The 18,890-nt window shown below is 36.8% G+C and overlaps 1 protein-coding gene across 1 annotated transcript; it reads left to right on the top strand.

Annotated features, from left to right (window-relative positions):
* The first annotated feature begins 572 nt into the window (after window positions 1-572).
* On the top strand, window positions 573-18,507 carry LOC145777557 (uncharacterized). The gene is made up of 15 exons (XM_082588971.1): window positions 573-720; window positions 3,774-3,824; window positions 10,390-10,518; window positions 10,781-10,852; window positions 11,221-11,361; window positions 11,955-12,070; window positions 12,505-12,596; window positions 12,680-12,882; window positions 13,121-13,333; window positions 14,101-14,290; window positions 14,678-14,731; window positions 15,315-15,420; window positions 15,973-16,162; window positions 16,537-16,701; window positions 17,217-18,507. Exons 2-15 carry the CDS (start codon window positions 3,795-3,797, stop codon window positions 17,397-17,399), a joined length of 1,884 nt encoding a protein of 627 aa, XP_082445097.1. The 5' UTR covers window positions 573-720; window positions 3,774-3,794; the 3' UTR covers window positions 17,400-18,507.
* The last annotated feature ends 383 nt before the right edge of the window (window positions 18,508-18,890 follow it).

Below are 18,890 nucleotides of genomic sequence, written 5' to 3'. Positions count from 1 at the left end.
TTACGGTTGTCTTCAAATCAGAAAAATAAGTTTTACGTCGGTTCACGATTACCTTTTTTGGGGTGTGTGTCTTCCATCAAGATTTGCTGGCAGTTCAGAGGAGTATAACTGAATTTAGGGCTACCAGGAAGCAGCCAGTGTCGGTGAGGTCTAGACAAAATTAGAAGCAGATAAAACGATCTTGCGGCCCAAAGGAACATGTGCCAAGGCAATGTCTTTTCGATTCTGTTTTTTCACGCAAATTCAAATTTGGAAATACCCTGACTGGGTTTGTGTTTCTTACAGTATTTCTTGCTGTAGAACTATTTGATGGTATACGGTTTTAGTTTCAGTAGCTTAGCAACCCTTGCCTGATAAAATAGCACAGAGAAAGCCTACTTAGATAGAACATAAACATCTCTCCAGAACGTTCATAAGTCAAAGAGATATGGTGTTTGTAAATATCTGCAAGAACAACACATGAAGCTTTTTGAATGACAGTTTGAGGAAGTTATCAAAAGAGAGAAGTTTTAGCTATAGCTTTTTCGCCCTGAAAATATCGTTGTAATCTAGATATTCCAATGATGCAACAATATTGTCCTTGATTTTTCAGGCAAGACCTTATCACACAGCGACAAAAAATAACTACCCTAACGGTTGTGTTGTTGTAGAAATAATAAAAGACTATTGGATATACAGAAAAGCAAAACTTATAAAGGATATACAAAGCAGCTTTGCGAGGTGAGAATTTTGTTGTTTTTTAATAAATATTGGCATGTTTACTTTTAACTTCATCTTCAGTCATATTTCGTATAATTTATAATTTCAAAACCGGAGAATTTTCTGTTTTATGTTTCTTGTTTAAAATGTTTTATTTTTGTCATGTCATAAAAGATCTGTTTCGTCCAAAGCTAAGTTCACCAAGTAGAATAGATTTACTCTTTAAAAGTTATACGTATCAAAGGGGACATATTTACCGGAGCAGGAAGAGGGACTGCATGACAGTCGCTCAGATTTTAATATAAAATTCACTGGCCTTGCAGGGTAAATTTAACTTTTAAAGGCGTCAAGAAATGCCGGTGGTAATACCTGCAGCTCATTTAACGCCAATTAGAAGAAATTGACTCAGTGGGAAACTGCTTGCAATATTTTAAAGTCATCCTAAAAGCAGAAAGTAGCAGAGTAGAGAATAGCTTCCGCTGGTGGTGATATTTTTGTCCGACCGCATATGTTACCTTGCTGTTATGCAAGGCAGGTCATACATCCATTCCATAACACTGCCATTGTTGTTAAATGGACCATACGTTCAGCCTATGCCATCGCATGTTTGGTTAACCCGTGACACACTGAATCGTAAAGTTCGACTTTGGAATTACGAGGTAAAATTGCTTTTCTGCTGACTCAATGTAACTAACACCCGAGCGGCGGTGACATCAACGGAGAAGTTCCATTTTAAGGGACGCTTCAACAATGGTGACAAGCGACCTTTATTGTTTTGTTTTGGTGGTTTGATCCTTGCACAAAAAGTAGTTTATTTCATATCGTTTTACAAACTAGTACCTTTACATTGGAATGTTATTCATAGAGACGTTGTGTTGGCTGTAAAGAAGTGTAAGCGTATGTTGTAAGCTTACTAAAAATGACTCTATTTTTTTTTTGGTGTACTGTAGTAGTTAAATTATTTTGGTGGCTAGTTGATTTCTCTGCGTCATGTGGTGGGATAGTGGCGATTCGTTGAAGTAGCCTAGCATCTTACTGCGTCTTTGGGATCGTTTAACAGTTAATTTTGTCCTTTAAAACTATCTTTTCATTGCTAAACATGCATACACTTTATTGATGGTTAAGTTTCGAGCTAGAACTAGTTTTAAAATTAAAGTCGAGAATAAGTCTACGAAAGAAATACATTACGCAAAGACTAATGCATTTTTTTTCAATTATACTTGAAGCAATTCAGATTTTTATACAAAATTACAAATATTCATTGATATCTTTGGATACTTTAAAATTAAACCATATTTGATGCTTGTATGTTTGTATCCTGTATACGCTCTGTGGAGCCGTTTTACTTGTCGCTTGATGTATTTTGCCAGCAAATTTCGTCTTCGGTTATTTTATTTTTTTAAACGGTGTTGCCGTTTTTTTTTCGTTCTTGGTTTGTTGCTTTTATTGTATGAAGTTTATCAACTGCTGACTTTTTAACAGTCTCTTTTTTTCGAAAAGATTTTTTCAAATGCTTACGCACATCTTTTCTTAGCTTGGACAGAATGAGTCTCTTCGTGAGAGCAATCCAATTATTCGTTTGAAAGATGATTTTTGACTCAAAAATATTCTGTATCGATTTGTGACGTTTGGGTGAATTTTTTAAAAAATCACGATATGACTCAAAATGCCTTTTTAGAAAAAAAGGGCCTGTCACAGCAAAGTTTGTGTGCTGATGTCAATAAGTTGTCATAGTTTGAAGTCGTTTCATAACTTGTGGCAAAGTTTACGTTTGGAAATGTTACCTCTTATGGTGACCTCACTTTTGTCATTGAATTAAGCACTGTTAATAAAAACATTATTCTTTTAATTTTTACTAAAGCTAAGCATTGATTTATAACAGCTAATTTAAATCTAATAAATTGCGCAAAAGCAAATATTTAAAATCACATTTAAAAAATATATATTTCGAAATAAAATCTACAGTAGTTCAATAATTCAATGAGATAGCATTTTTATGCAATAATACGATATCACGAACATTTAATTTGCGATCTTCGTGCATATTCAGTGAGGATGATTTCAAACTTCCTATGTTGGTTGATACAAACGCTGCGATGTTATGCAATACATGGAATAAATGTTTCTATTTACTGCAAATCACGATTTCTGTGAGACCCTCAATTTTCGTGCCATCATATTTTTCCATATTTGTCTAAGTCATGCATTACCAAGGCTTGAATCAGTAGGTTAAAGTTTCAAGTAGAAACCGATTTAATTTGCTTCGCATTTTAGCGCGTTTTTACAGCAATTGGCATTTCGATCTCTTCCCAGAAATGGTCTGCAAACGTTGAATCAATGTAAAAAACTACTGATTTGTTGCCTGGGTTATGAGACAGGAAAGTAATACTATCTCACGGATGGTTAATGTGATTGAAATCATAATGAAGTAAAATGTTTATTGATATTTTCAACTAGGTTTGGTTTTCATTGACGTCGACATAACGTCAATTAAACGTTACATTGAAGTCTTTGCTAACCTGAACGAAACGACGTTAAATAAGAGATTTTTTATCACTTTCCAGCCTTCTATTGTTATTTGCCCAGAAAGAAAACTTTATCATTTTACGTCGATTCAGCGTGTGCAGACGTAGAATCAATGTAAAAAAGAGCCACTTTTCTAGCTAAGTATCTTGTTGGTAAGAAACAGAAACAGCGCGTCTTTATTTAATTGAGGAATTTTTGTGAATTATGATTTTGATTGTGTTTGGTGTCGTTCTTACCATTACATTGTTTTAGTTTAACGTAATAATAAACCACTCAAACAATGCAGTCCCATTGTTTTCGTCTAAGAACATAAAGAATTAGCCAAATTGGTCTGGTTTGAAAAAAAAATTAAAGGGGAAACTTAAAATAGCTTTGGAACAAGCATAAACCCATTCGATTATGAACAGTTGGCGACTGTGATTGTGTTTTAAATCACTGAGCATAACGCTTGTTAATTTTTGTTTTGTTTAGTATATATTTAGTTATTTACAGTACTTTCAAAATACAAATTATTTCAAGTCGAAAATACAACAAATTATGATTTTCAGGTTCCATTATTAAGGTCAAAAATGGCGACGGATTACTTCATCAACATCAAGGTTAGTAAATACTGGCACTACGGGTACACAAGATGTTACTTTCGAAACACTGCAACCGTTTTGCTTTCAATTTTCTGACATTACAATTTTTCTTGTAGTTTCCAGGTCGTAAAATTTATAATGTTATACTGTTTAATCAATGACAAGCGCCACAACGAATATAAACGTTTGTTTACTGAGTTCTGTCAAGTTAACAAGAGAACTCTGCCCATAACTGCTAGTGCTATGGCTTTAGCTTCTCTACTCGGTCTACGGTATTTCATCTAATCCAACAAATCAGCGTTTTTTTGCATGGATTCAGCGTTAGCACAAGTCGAATCCATGCCAAAAAAGACTGGTTTGATGGCTAGAGTGCTATGACGTTTTCGTAGGGTATATGTTAACCACCTGCTTACTTTTGCTTCTTCACCATCTGTAGTTGTTGCGTTGTATTACTTCTATGCCTGATAATTACGTCTGCCGAGGTTGCAATATGTAAAAATTTCAAATTCGTGTCAATGTATTAGGTTTATAACGTCTAGTTTTACATCATATATCATTTGGCCGTAATTTCAATACAAGAAGGAGAAGCATTTTTCTGGGAAAATGGTTTAGTTTCGGTTGGTGTTTCCGCGCGGTTACCGCAGTGTTTATGATTTCGTTTGTTTCTATGATGAAACCGTTGGTCAAAAGTGAAACATCTTCACTTAGCCTTGGATCGATCATCGAAAGAAACTATTTGATATAAAGTCTTTATTATAGAGTTTGTTATGACTTGTCGTCAAAGGTATTCACTGATTTGGTCTGCACCGGGATGTTTGTTGAGAGTATGGCGAGGTGCAGTGAGATGAGATGCTTGTTGAGCTAAGCATTTTTTATATTTGTTTATCGTGAAAAAACATGTGTGATATGTGTTTAGTGTATTTCTAAGAAACTTCTTGCGTGATACTGATCATGCATTTTCTCCACGGCAAGGCACCGGTTGTCACACCTTCGCTTCTCAAGAAATGTTTGACCAAAACTGATTTCGTTGCACTGTATTGGTTAGACGTCAAAATACACAAATGTGTTTGCGGAGTGTAGCTCCTGGATAAGATTTTAGTTGAGATACAAATAGATTTTCTATCCTCAAGGAAACTTTTAGTAGATTTACTTATATAAAAATCTGTTATATTCTCAAATATATACATTTTGCGAAGTCATACTGTATAGTGTGAAGGCTGAAGTGTCACTTGGACTTCAGCGTCTGTCTGTTTCTCTTGATGTAAAAATTGAATTATTGATTTGCGATTGGAATCACTGCCACAAAGGATGCACCAATAATGAATGCGCCTAGCTTGTAGGCTGGTGTGCCAACTGTGTCATAGACGAGCTGGAAGTTTTCTACTAGCGACGTTTTACTTTGGTGAAAGGAAAAGTCGTTTCCTGAAGATATTTAAATTCAGGATTTGATTTGCTAATGCACGTTTTATTAACATTTTAGCATGAAAACGTGTCTAAAAGGTCTTAAACGACAAGCAATAATGAGGTAAAAATTGAGCACGGAAACACTTTTACATCATCGCATACTTTGTTGTGTAATTTCATAGACTTCAGGAAATTACTAATTCTGTCTGCTGGTTGGTCAATTTTCTGTAATTTTTCCGTCTATTGCAGGTTGTATGTTATTGTTTAGTGTTTTACCTTTGCTGATTACATTTTGCGAAGATTCATATATGCTCGCAGCTGATGTGTTGTAAAATATCTAGAATAGTTGCATGAATATGAAATGTTTTTCAACAAATCGCCAAGATGTGATGCGTGAAGTTAGAAGTAGCTTAACCCTTTGAGGACCGCTGGGACATATGTGTCCCATGAAATTAGGCCGATTACCCCCCAGTTAACTATAAAAGTTTGCCACTGCTGATACCCTAACGTAGCATTGAATATCTATGCTTAATTTTAGGATAGACATCCTTTTTAATTTTTTTTTGCGTAGGTGTTGTTTATATGACATTTGAAGAGTAAACAAACAAATTCTACATAAATATTTTTTCGGGGAAAATTAATGGTCCTCAAAGGGTTAAGGCGAAGACAATAAGCTTGCTGACACCAGAAAGGCATTTTGCTATTCCTTTTCATACTCTTCGTGATGTTTTATTTTTTAAAACCAGCAGGTGTGTAGTTATTTACATTCAAATAACCATGAAATATTATTGACCGTTGAGTTCTCACAAGCGATAGGTAGCGGTGACTTGCTATGATATTTCTTCAATTGCTTTGTTGAATTTGTAGAAAAGCTTGTTCATAGTAATTTGCCATCTCTATCTCATTTTGCGGTTGGTTGGCTTGGATAAAAGTCCAATCGATGGCTCTTTTCACTGAAATAAAATAAACAGCCACAGTGGGTTGACGACGACTGTTTGGAACAACTTTTAGCTCTCGTAGTTTCTCAGAACAAGTCGCCATGTCTTTCATTTCGATGAAACGCATACCAGACCAGAAATTTGTGTATTGGAGTAAACATTTGTAAACATCTTGTAATATTAAAACCGAACACTTTCTACTTTGAACGTGCTGCCAAAGTCTTTGTCGCTTCTTATAGCCCTTGCGTGCGAGTGGCTAATTTGTTCGGAACGAGCAAGTGTGAGTCATTGAGTTATCGCATGCATTGCCAAGCATCATGTCAGCATGGTGATAAATTGTGCGATAAAAAGAGCACCAGCGAAAACCAGTCAATTCTGCATTATCGGATTACATTGACAATTCCTTACGTGTGCAAAACAATTTTGATTGACAAATTCTAGTAGCCTCCACTACGCAATAGCTTTTTGTCATATTAAAACAACCACAATCATATTTACGTAGCAGTGTTGACGTATTTGTTCAAAAGACCCATAACGCTAAACCATAGACTGAAGAGTTAGACAAAAAAAGAAATTTTAAAACATGTTCTGTCTTCATGGTTGTAAACAGCTGATTAAAATAGCCCACTTATCGCACGATAAGCAGGCTTGACGTTTTCCACAACTCATTAATTATAACCAGACCTATTCATTTTGGCCTCTGGCCTATCCTTATAAATGCCGCCGTTTCATTACGCACTGCGGGCTGTACAGTTTGTACACTGCTTGTAGATCTTGTTAAATTCGATGTTGCTATTATTAAATCATTGCTCTATGTCTTTTTTTTCTTTGTGTCAATGCAACATTCTGAATTACAGAATGCGGTTAGATACGTCAAAGAACAATAAATTTAACCACTCAGGGTTCATTTGATAAAGTTGCTTAATGCTTGACCGGCACATGGTTATTTCAAACAAAAATTTTCACACATACACTTTCTGCTTTAAAGGTATCTGATAACACATAGTGTTGTAGTTTGGCTTGTACAGCGGTAGTTTCTTGAGTCCATTTGTCAGTGTTAACTTTACACATGGACTTCAGATAGCCTGTGGGTGATTTCATTTAAGATTTACCGTTTTGTTTGTCGTATCCAGGCTTACGCCCTGTGAATGAAGATTTATATTAAGAGGACGTGAAGGCATGGAAGCCAATCTTCGTGACCACCTTCAGGCATTTAAGTCTTACCAAAGAAACAGTTGCATGCTCTTGAGCGGTATCGAACCGGCGCCCTTTCGAACGTCGTTTCAGGGCTCTCACCACTCGGCAACGCAGCCGACTGTGAGCGTGAAATTGACGGTCAGTGTGAAGGAAGAAAGCTTGTGTTAAATCTCACTGTCACATCCTTTTCACCTGAAACTGGTTATGTGGAACTTTCTGTTTCTCTCTTCCTCTTTCGAATCAGCCAATATCAGTTTTAACTTTCAACCCCGCCTAATTTCAAGCGCCAATCACCAGCCTTAGCCCAGTCTTTTGTGGGGCTGGCAATTTGATAAGCTACTGGTGGAAAACAATACCCTTGCGCAAATGCACATTTTGTTAAATTGACTGAGAATTCTGGTTCCTTTTGGCCACTCTGCCTGATTGTTTCTATTTAAAGGATTTTTAATTTAGTTGGATAGCCTGCTACTGAAACGAATCGCAATAGTTTATCACCCAAGCAATTTTCGGATTTATAATAAAAACACACTGAAGAGACATTTTGCTTGCCTCACTGTTTTTCGCTGCGGATTAACAAAATTTTAAGACATTGTTGACGAGTAATTTTTAGATTGCTTTCACGCATAACAGATTTACAAGCCCAAAGCATGAATGCTGTGATAGTTAAAGTTACTGAATCGAAAATATATTTTTACCACTGAAACAATTTACAACAGAAAAGTTTCATTTGTTGGCTGTAAAGCCTTCCCATGAAGTTACTGCAGTTTAAGTTTTGGTGGAGCTAAATTTAATTTCTTTTGTGCCATTCATTTTTTCTGTTCCGTAATTTTTTCCGCAGTGTTTTGTTTGAAATTTTGTCTTGTAGGTAAATGAATGTCAAAGTCTATGATTGTGGTTTCATGGCTCGCCATAGTGGTTTCAAGTTTTATCGACCATCAAACTAGCTAGCAAAGTTGGTCCTTTTTATCTTTCTCCAATGTCTGCACCCGTTAAATTACAGTAAAAAGAATATACTTTCCTAGCTAATAACGGACTTTTATGGCTGCGAAATCTACAAAGTTACTGATATGCTTTTAGATTAGCGTGTATTGGCATTGTAATACAGCGCTTATTGTAACAGGTACCACACTTTTTGTTTCGGACACATCAAAAATGAGAAATGAATAGTAGAATGCTATTTATGAAAATACAGTTTCTAAATTTCATGGCGGGAACACGTAAAATAGTTTTTGTAAACCTGCCCCAATTTTAAGTTCTCTTTCAACGTTCTCATCTTTTGTATTTCTTTATTATCTTCTGGACGATGTATTTCGATAATGATCTTCTCTTTAATTTCGTTTTTCTCCTTCGGCTTGTTTTATCACCCTTTTATCGGAATCACACAAGTCCACCAGCCACAGTTTTGTTGATACAGGGTCAACAGACTGAAGCCAAAAACAAAATGCTTTTGGATTGTTTTTCAGTAAAATATCCTCATGGCCTGAAGTTAAACTTTCTGATATCAACATCAATGCAATGTAATCATATGTAAAATTACCGGGATGGGTTCGCCGTAGTACACTTGACTATCGCAAGCTCGTACTGTTTGTAGACTACAATGGCTTGACTCTGCATGATGCCCTTGTGCCATTCAGGTCAATATTTGTGAAGTTTTTGTCGAGATGTTCGTTAAACTATTTTCAATTCTTTTTTTTAATATCTGATAGCTTGACATTATATTGAACTTTTTAATCAAATTTGATTAAATAACAAACTTTGCTCAGTTTGTAAGAAATTTTATCGTCAAACATCAAGCCTGCTGACTTTTATACCACACCACGAGACTTATTTGAATCAAATTGTAAACTTACTGAGATCTTTCATAAACGAGAAGCATTAAGAATGAGACACCTGATCACCACAGAATTTTTCTCATCCAATTTGTAGTACAGCATTTTTCAATGAAATCAATCAATTATATCATCAATCATTTTATTTTTCGTGATTAACGCGCCCAGGACGAAAAAGATACCGGTACTACTAGCTACAATAGTCGATATAGACCTACCAGCACGTTAATGAACGGAAATGTGCTGTCTCTGTCGGTAAAGGTGGTTCCATTTTATACAGTGACTGAGTTTTGGGGAATGAGAAAATAAGGTTCTCATCACACTAGATCTTGCATTAAAAACCTGAGCTTCGAATATCAATACTATTTTTATCATTCTCAATCATACTACTGTATCGTATGACATTGTGATTTAAATGGTAGGTCAGAGTAGTTTCAATAAATAACTTTGAAATGGCAATTTATATAGTTTCTAAGTGTTGTCAACCTCCACACACAAATAGAAATGCTGCAGTTTGTATATTTTTGTGGGCTGACCAGTTTGTTATTTTTACAAATAAATTAAACCAATAAAGTAATTTTATTAAAAACTCAAATAAAAATTGGATCTACTTCAAAGTGTTGAGTATTCGTAAAGCGCTAAAGCTGCAGTGTGGCCAATTCAAAATGATTGTCTCTGTGCAATGGAAAATGCCATGCACGACTTGTCAACAACGGGTCACTTGCCGTTTACCTTAAGGCTGTAAATCAACAGCAGAGCGGTATCTTGATATAGATTTTGCTCTTATGTTTCTTCATTTTCTCCATTCAAGGAACAATGATGTCCGGTTATTGCATGGAAACCACAACACCAATAGCGAGTGGGATTAGCAAACGGTTGATTTTTAATTCTCTGCCTGAGCTTGAACATAAACATTCGTTGGGGATTGCGTTATACGTTAAGTCACGGAATTCATGTTTAAGTCACGAAATACATCGTGATAATTAAACTTTAACCCATCATTACAGCTTAAAAACATACAGCTTTCCGAAAACTTGTACATCTGTAACTTTATTCTTATATTGCTGATGCAACTTACTATACATTGTTTCGCTTCATTCTTTCAGCAGTCTACAATGTAATAATCATTGGGGTGCGTGCTACTGAATCGGTGAGTCTGCTGTTTTGAAGCTGATAGATTCTATGACGCTAATAGCTTTGTTACTTCTTATTCAGGATTCAGATTTGATGCAAATGATGCACGAACAAGACATTGATCTTGGATTCGATTGGCACCACCTCAACGAACCAGTGAAACCCTTGAAAAACATTGATGACATTCAAAGCAATACAAGCAAAGGACTTGTGAGCAAATTTTTCGGTGTTTTACGGTTGACTTCATAATTCGAAAAAAAACATGTTTTTCTGCTTACCATTCCATTTGATTTTTCTTAATAAAATTAGCCTTACATAATCCCTTATGCTTAATTTGTTTGGAGAGTTGAGAAAGGCGTTATAAAGGCTTTTTGTCTTCATTATCAAAATAGAAAAGAGTTTTTGCTTAGCAGTTGTCATACTCATAAGTATTTCTATTGCTAATTGACTATAACTTACTGATTGTTTTCAGAATATCACTGATTTCTTTGTGGATGGTGAAACCGGAGAACAGATTCCAATCACCAGAAACCCATCACTTCAAGTACGTATATGAGTATTCAGGGACGTAACCACGGGGGGGCCTGGGGTGGAAATCGCTGCTCCAAAGTTTTATCTTGCCCCCCCTTCCTAAAAAAAAATCATGCTTTTATACTATTACAAAGTTTTAAAACCATTATTATTTGTTTTGGATAACGTTTACCCCCCTAACAGGTTTTGCCCCTCCAAATTTTTTCTAGCTTCAGCACTGAGTATTATGACAAATATACACCGCAAAAGTTAATTTTGAAAATTGATCGGTTTTAGCAAACAGCATAATTTGCTGTACAAACGAAAGTTCCTCATAATAACCCTTGTTTTTATAGAACCATGCAAACGTACATCACACTAATGGTTGTTTTAAATGTTCAGGAATCGAAACCTCAGAGCACTCAGCTTCCACGACCAAGCAAGCCAAGTGATGCTAACAACAACGCTTTTAACATTGACGAGTGCTTGGAGATCTTCGAAAATTCATTTGACAATGTAGCACCACAGAAAATGCAAAGCCAGGTAGGCTTGTTACAGTAACTCTTTGCACATATAGGCCTACTGTACAACAAGTTGCGTTAATAAAAAGAACTAATCTGTGTTCAACTCTACAGGAAGTTGGTTGTTTTCTAATTTTGCATTTTGTTTGTTTTCGTTATTATTTTAATGGGCTTACTTGGTAGTTAAAATGGTGTATTTAAGTATCAGCCATAAATTGGCGTATTGTATAACTTACTAACCTAATTTATTATAATAATAACAATATGCAAACCTCACTGCAAAACCAAACCGAAGTGATGAGAAATCTTAACTCCCTGATTAATATTCATCCCAGCGAAAACCCCACATCTGCGCAGCTTATGAATAGGCCTACAAATTACTTTTTCATATATCTTTCTGTGGAGAGGTTCAGAAACGCAACTAAGTAGGCCTAACGTCAGTCTATAAGACAGATATACTGAACATATCCAGACAGCAAAATCACTCATTTTTACATTGATTCTACGTCTGCAGACATTCAATGCAAAAATAGACAGAATTTGCTGTCTGAATAGTAGCTAGTACTGTTGTGATGGTTTTAATGTTGATCTGATGACGTCTTTTTGATTTAACAGAATGAAGATGTCTGGCAACACATAGCAGACCTCTCTGAACTGACTGGATTAAACTTGCCCACACAGAACAGCCAAAATCTCATGCAAACGCAGGACATAATCGATGTTAATGCTAGGTAAGACATACTGACAACATTTCTATATTGTTTACATGACGCTTTGGCTCCTAATGTCAACAGCTCCACGTTCAAAGTACAGTAGGTTACGTTTTCGTATGATGTAATTTAAGATGTTTTAAAAAATTAGCTCGCAGTGAATTGCTTAAAATCGCAATGCGTGAGTGTCAAGTTTTTAGCGCACAGATCGTTCCTAAAGTAAAAAGGAAGAGACATTACCTGGAAATACTCCTTTCCGTGTTACCTTTTGGTTTCGATATGGGCGTGAACTATCGCCTTCATTTCAATAGAGTGTGTGTAGTTTCGTCGTACCAGCATGTTTACATTGTTCTTTGTTTTACTATCTCCGCAAATGATTAACTCACTACTTGCTAACACTCTTTTGTTGCACAAAATTTAAAAACAAACCACAAAAAGTAGTATCTTTATTGCAGGTTACAAAACCAAACACAGCCACAACTACCAGTGGCGCCTGCCATCATGGATGAACCAGTGAACACTTACAATAGTCCACCTAATTACCGTGGTGAGATCATTATTTGTTGACTAAAAATTGAATTTTGTCTTAAATCAATTGGAGTTGTCTCTGACACGTTTTTGTTCTTTCAGATCAAGTGTATGAGCCGTCGCCAGTTTTTGAACCTCCAATGGTTCCTCAGTACAACATCACAGCCACTTCCTTGTACGCTCCAACGTTTAGTCCGCCTGGGAGTACTCCCCCGAATCATTTCATGCCATCTCCAATGAGCTCTGACGACGGAATACCGATGGATGTGAATTTCTCTTCAGTGGATGGGTCTCCAAAACGACAGGTATAGTAAAGTCATGGACGTTGAGAGGGAAATTTGGGCCCGACACTAATGACATTTTCGGGCCCTTGAAAAGGTTATCGACCCCTAAAGCCATCCCGAGCCCGGGTCCAAAAATACCCTATGTACCGCTACTAAATGAAGCTCTAGTGAATTTTGATTCTGAAATCCGTGTTTACTGTATAGCATATTTCTTATATCTTTTTCATTTCTTCTCATGGCAAAATATTGTAAATTACAGGAACCTGGCTATCCTTTCCGTCAGTTCAACAATTTCTCGATTGGCATGGATTCAAGCCAGTCCCCACCATATGGGGGAAGCCCCGTTGCATCGTCATTTCCCGAACCAGGACAAGGTTTCTTCGATTTGAGCCCAAAGCACGACATGAACTCAAGCGTGCCTGATCTCGTGTCAGTAGTAGACTCATCATCGCAATCATTTTCTAATAACATGGTAAGTTATAGGCTGAGACTGCCCACTGCTCACCAAGCGTCGAATTTAAAGCATGATCGTTTTTCTTGGTGTGCAGCAAAAAAAAATCAGTTACCTTGGCTTACGTGATTTTATCGTTTTCAAGAAGTCGCTTGTTTGATTACGAAGCGTTGGAATACGTTTAGATTCCTACTTATCATACTATGTGGTAGTTTAGGTCATACGCACCAAAAGACCGGTAAGTGTAACAGAGATGGTGATTTGCGCCAATTCTCCTTTTTGCGTTACTGAATATGACGTGACGTTCGTGAAGTTTCGCTTTCATGCAGCGCCGCAACAAAGATGTCTATTTACATCATTTCTATAGAAACGTCAACAAATCGTGTGACCATGCCACCGTCATAGAGCAACTGTTACGTGTTAAAGTTCTCGCTTTCTCCAAATGTCAGGGAACTTCCTTTAAATTTCCTAGCTAGTTACCGGATAACAGCGAGATTAACGTATGGATGCAAGCATACAGTGCAGTCGTTATTTGTAGCAGTCATTCTTTTCCATTCTGTCTTCTGTGGTAGTTAAATTGACAAAACGAATGGAGACGATTTGAATAAAACGTAGAGGGTGAAAAACAGTCGTTACCAACAATTCAAAGAAAAGGGTTTCTTTTTTCTTCAGCCCCAAAATTATGTACAAAAATACTAAATACTTTGTTTTCAAATCGACCAAGCGTACAAATTATTTTGCTTTTAAAAACTAGGATGACCAAAACATTTTTTTATTCATTTCCACAGAACGGTCCGTATCTGAATCCGCATGTTGCTCCGTTTCAACCTCCACCGTTGGTATCCACATCTCCGCTTCTTTCCTATCAGGAAGATCAGGAACAGCAGCAGAATATTGGCAACAGCACTGTGGATAAAAATGCGATCTCAGAATATTGTGAATCGGATTCAGGGGTCTCTCTGGATCACAGCCCGAAAGGTTATTATTCTACTTATGTCCAATGCCATTTATATCTTCGATTTTTTTTTGTTTGCTGATAATATTGCCTGATACAGTAACAATAACGGTAATGAAAAATAGTATAACCTTGCCACAGGAGGCGGTTTACTGTAATTCTTTTTTAAATTGAATGTAAAAGCAGACGAAAGATGGCAATAAAAGCAGGCCTCGTAGTAATATTAGCTGCACAGGATTAAAATATTGAGTTAGGTTTGCTTTGATGCCAGTGCTTGGTTGTTTTAAGATGCACACTTGTTCAGGTATTAGCAAATGACAAATTGAAAAACGTTGTTTTTCTCTTCCTCAAAACAATCCCACGTATTATGACGAAATGTGGTTGATTATAATCAACTTTCTTTGTGACAGGTTTCTCCTTCGTGGGCAGCAGCGTTCTCGATGACGCGTCTTACAACACAAGAGGTGACTATTTGCTTGAAACAACTAACTCAGGGGTTTTCAACCTGGGGGTCGTGACCCCCACAGGGGTAGTTTTAAAGTTAGTTAGTTAGTTACTAACTTTAAAACTAAGCTAAGACCGCTAAGTTTCCAAACTTTGGGGCTCCACTCACATATTGGTGAAATTGATTGCATTAATATTAAAAGATATTTAAATTCAAAGTAGGCTACATGTAGCCTATTAATTAGAACAAATTTATTTTTTAACTTTTAAAGTAGCCTAATAAACACGATTAATGCGGAGAAGATTTCTTGATTTGGTTGAATTATCCCACTCTTTTTCTTAAACTTACTCTAAATACTGTAGTGTTTTTATTCAAAAGTAAAAACTTATTTCCTTTACTGCTACGAAAATTTCACTCCCCCTCCAATGTTGCCAGGTGCCAGGTGGTTCCGTATCTGAACCAAATAACACTCCAGGCAGCAAAATCCCTCATTTTTACATTGATGTAACTTCTGCAGACGTTGAATTACAGACAGATTTTGCTGTCTGGGTCCACGAATTGTAATCTAATGAATTCTAATCAAGTCATTTGTGTTCAACCAGAGTCACAACTGAATAATCCTGACCAAGCATTCCATCGGCAAGACTTGACGCCTATGCCGCTCACGTACAATGGCGTCAGTGCAGTCAAACGGCAAATTAACAAAAAGTAAGTAGGCCAGATTGTTTCAGTGGAAAGCACGTTTGGTTTCTGAAGTGATTTTGTATTTCAGGCATAAAATTTTCTATTAATATTGTCAATGTAAACGCAATAATCACTTTAATCATCTCCAGTGTAAGTTCTTCCTTGATGTGCGCTATGCACTAACATAGAATAACATAGAAATACGCTATACATAGAAAACGTGATGATTTGGTGCTGAAATTTTATGCAAAAGATTCAAAGGCAAAGACTTCGTTATCAACGAAACATTGTGCCAGCGCTCAAATTAAGTTTTGTTTTGCGTCACTGACGTATCCAGAACGAAAAAAGAATTAGCTAACCTGCATAGGAAATAGTTCATACCAGCACGCCAAAAAAGGAAAAAAAGTGGGGAAACTTTAAGGGTTCTAAACGTGCATGGATAGTTGGTTGAGTAGAAAGGTACATGTTTGAAGAAAACACGGCAAAAAATCCAAATATACTGTAAAATGAAAGCAATCGACGGAAAACTTTAAGATGTTTGATAAAAACGTTCAAAGGCTATGTTTGCGTCAACAGGAAGCATGACAAGTCCCAGCATCGTGAGTCTCGCGACGAAAAGAAAGCCAGAGAGCTGAATCTTCCATTTACTCTGGAGGAAATTATCCTCTCTCCAGTGGAAGATTACAACGAAATGTTGGTGCGAACTCCTCTGAACCCCAGCCAGCAGGCTTTGATCAAGGACATTCGTCGTCGTGGCAAGAACAAGGTTATTTTATAAGATGTTGTCTTAGTTCGTTTGTTGTCGTATCCAGGCTTTACGCCGGGAGGTTGAACATTTAGATTAAGTGAACGGAAAGACAAGGGATCCAATCTTTGTGTTCACCTTCACGCACGCCTGTAAGTGTCTTGCCAAAGACACAGCCACATGCTTTTACGTGGTGTCAAACCGGCGCTCTTTCGAGCATCATACCAGGATCCCACCACTCGCCTATAAAGCTGAATGTTACCGTACAAAAGACGTGATTACATGCATTTGTGCATGCTTATCGTTTGAACTCAGAAAAGTAGTGGAGTCTGAGTTTTTTTGACTCATTTTATGGCACTTTCTATTTGGATTTTAAAACGTGTTGTGTTTGATAGGTTGCGGCTCAAAATTGTCGCAAACGCAAGATCGAGACCATCAGCAACATGGAGGAAGATGTGGACGTCCTTCGTTCACGCAAGCAACAACTTGTGGACGAACAGAATGAACTGGACGAACAAAAAGACCAAATGAAAATACGCTACAATGCGCTCTACCAGCAAGTGAGTTTGCCCATTAGTGTTCTTATCAATAAAATAAAATCCCCTGATCTCTTGTAATCATTAACATTGACAGGGGCTCCAGGAAGTATTTTAAACCTGGGCCCGGGATGGTTTTAGGGGTATGTAAACTTAGAAGTCACCTTGTATTTTTTGAATAGGGTGCATTTATTTTTAGAAGTGTCTTGACTTGGGCCCCATGGATCACATTGGTACCGGGCCCAAATTATCCTCTCAACGGCCCTGCTCGTATTCGTTCAGTGTAGTTCAGGCTAATGTTGACAACCTGAAGTTTTTAAAAAGGATAAACCTAGGCACGAGAAGCTCAAACAAATGTCAAGGCTTATTTAGTTTTGAATAGTTTCTTCTCTAAATGACCACACAATACAGATTCGATCTGTAGATTAAAAGCTATTTGCTTCAAAAAGAAATTAACACAACTAGCTGCCACATGTTATGTCGGTTGTAGACTAATTTTGAAATCTGGAAAGTGGTAACAAAACTGATTTCTTCTTCAGGTTTTTAATGCGCTTCGAGATGACTCGGGACGCCCCTACGACCCCAACCACTTTCGCCTTGAACAGGTGGAAGGGGCTGTCATCCTTGTACCCCACAGTCGTCATAACAACCGAACCTCCGAGCAAGACGAAACCAACAGGAACATCGACTTTTCAAAAGTGAAAACCGAAAAAGCTCATTAGACCCACTTCAATGCTTCCCTTTTCGTTTTCATTAAAAAAATAAAGCAATATAAATTTGTTGATCTATTATTACAGATAAAAGTGAAACGAATAAATACAGTATGGTCCTTTTCTAGAAAAAAAAGTTAACTTTTGTAGGAAAAAAAAGATTTCAGTTTGTAAAAACAGTTACTTTGCGGACGGTGTAATTTTTTTAAAGTTTTTTTTTTATCATTTGCTTCTGCACCGAAAAATATTAGTGGCATAAATACTCTGCAAGTTTCAACATGTTAAAAATGGATCATACACTCTTAACTACTGGTACCCTTATTATAACTTTTGGTCTTTTTGTGATGATATTCTATAAGTCTGGTGTAACTGAATAGCATGCGCTATAACCCAGACAGCAAAATTCGTCACTTTTTCATTGATTCAACGTCTGCAGACGTTGAATCAATGTAAATGTGACGGATTTTTGTTGTCTAAATACGTTGTAGTGTAGCCTACTGCAGGTTTTGAGTCATTCTGAAACGAAACTTGAGTCATAATGTATTGCCGAACTTGTAAAGACCGCACTTTTCGCTTGCTTGTGTACATAGCTTGCTCTGCCTCTAACGTTTGTGATTCACCTTGTCGTTTTCACTAGCTGACGCTACCTTGCTTTAATTTTAGCATTTTCGTGATCGGAAATAAACACCAAGGCAAAATAAGCTCTTTATCTCTGGGGGACCTGGTTTAAATTGACCATAGCATCATGGAAACCGTATGTCTTCCAGAATAAACTACAATGTATTATTTTCATTTTAATAAATGCAATAGATATTCTCAAGTTCATGTAGGTTTACCCTGCATTAGGTCTCTGTTACTCTAATGTGAAGACTCTTTCTTGTAATTTAAGGATTCACTTTGAAGTTGTTCAAGTCTCATACGACACCACTCTCTTGTTTTTCTTTTTCCTTTTCTTACACGTGACACCCAATATGACGTAATCGCCAATCCATGTAACACAGGTTGACGATTCTTGAACTCTCAAATGGTCGTATGATATTTGAACAGCCTTTTCTGATTCTGAGCACTTGTGTCTATTGTTCGCGTTTTGTGTACAATAAATGATATTTCATATACACAATTTTGTCATTTTTATCTGTATGTCATGGCTTTTTAGAGTTTAGATACTGGCAGTATCTACCGGAGATATCTTAGTTGCAAGTGAAATGATGTTACACTTAAATGTAGTTTGTCCAATGCTCAACGACAAAGCGTAAGAGAAAAGAATGGTGGCCTTTTTTTTCCTAAACGATTGTGGGAATCTTTATCCTCGGACTTAGAAACCTTTTTACAAGTTTTTTCTTGGCGGTTTCGCATACTTGTAGACTATGTAATTGTAGAGCCTATGGTAGGGTTACCATATTTGAAAAAGCAAAATTCCGGACAGTGCATGACTATTTTCATGAGACCATATATATGCGCTACCGAAATGCTAAAGCTGCAAACGTTGTACGATACTCATGC

The sequence above is a fragment of the Aplidium turbinatum genome, chromosome 9 (genome assembly GCF_918807975.1).
Source record: "Aplidium turbinatum chromosome 9, kaAplTurb1.1, whole genome shotgun sequence".
Lineage (NCBI taxonomy): Eukaryota > Metazoa > Chordata > Ascidiacea > Aplousobranchia > Polyclinidae > Aplidium > Aplidium turbinatum.
Note: the sequence above shows the minus strand (reverse complement) of the source record. Positions and strands in the feature narration are given on the sequence as shown.

Bases quoted from the DNA above. Each gene is read 5' to 3' on its own strand.
- LOC145777557 (XM_082588971.1), top strand. From the start codon at position 3,795: ATGGCGACGGATTACTTCATCAACATCAAG. The intron at 14,732-15,314 runs GTGACTATTTGC...GTGTTCAACCAG, and splicing joins CGCGTCTTACAACACAAGAG to AGTCACAACTGAATAATCCT. The intron at 16,702-17,216 runs GTGAGTTTGCCC...TTTCTTCTTCAG, and splicing joins ACAATGCGCTCTACCAGCAA to GTTTTTAATGCGCTTCGAGA.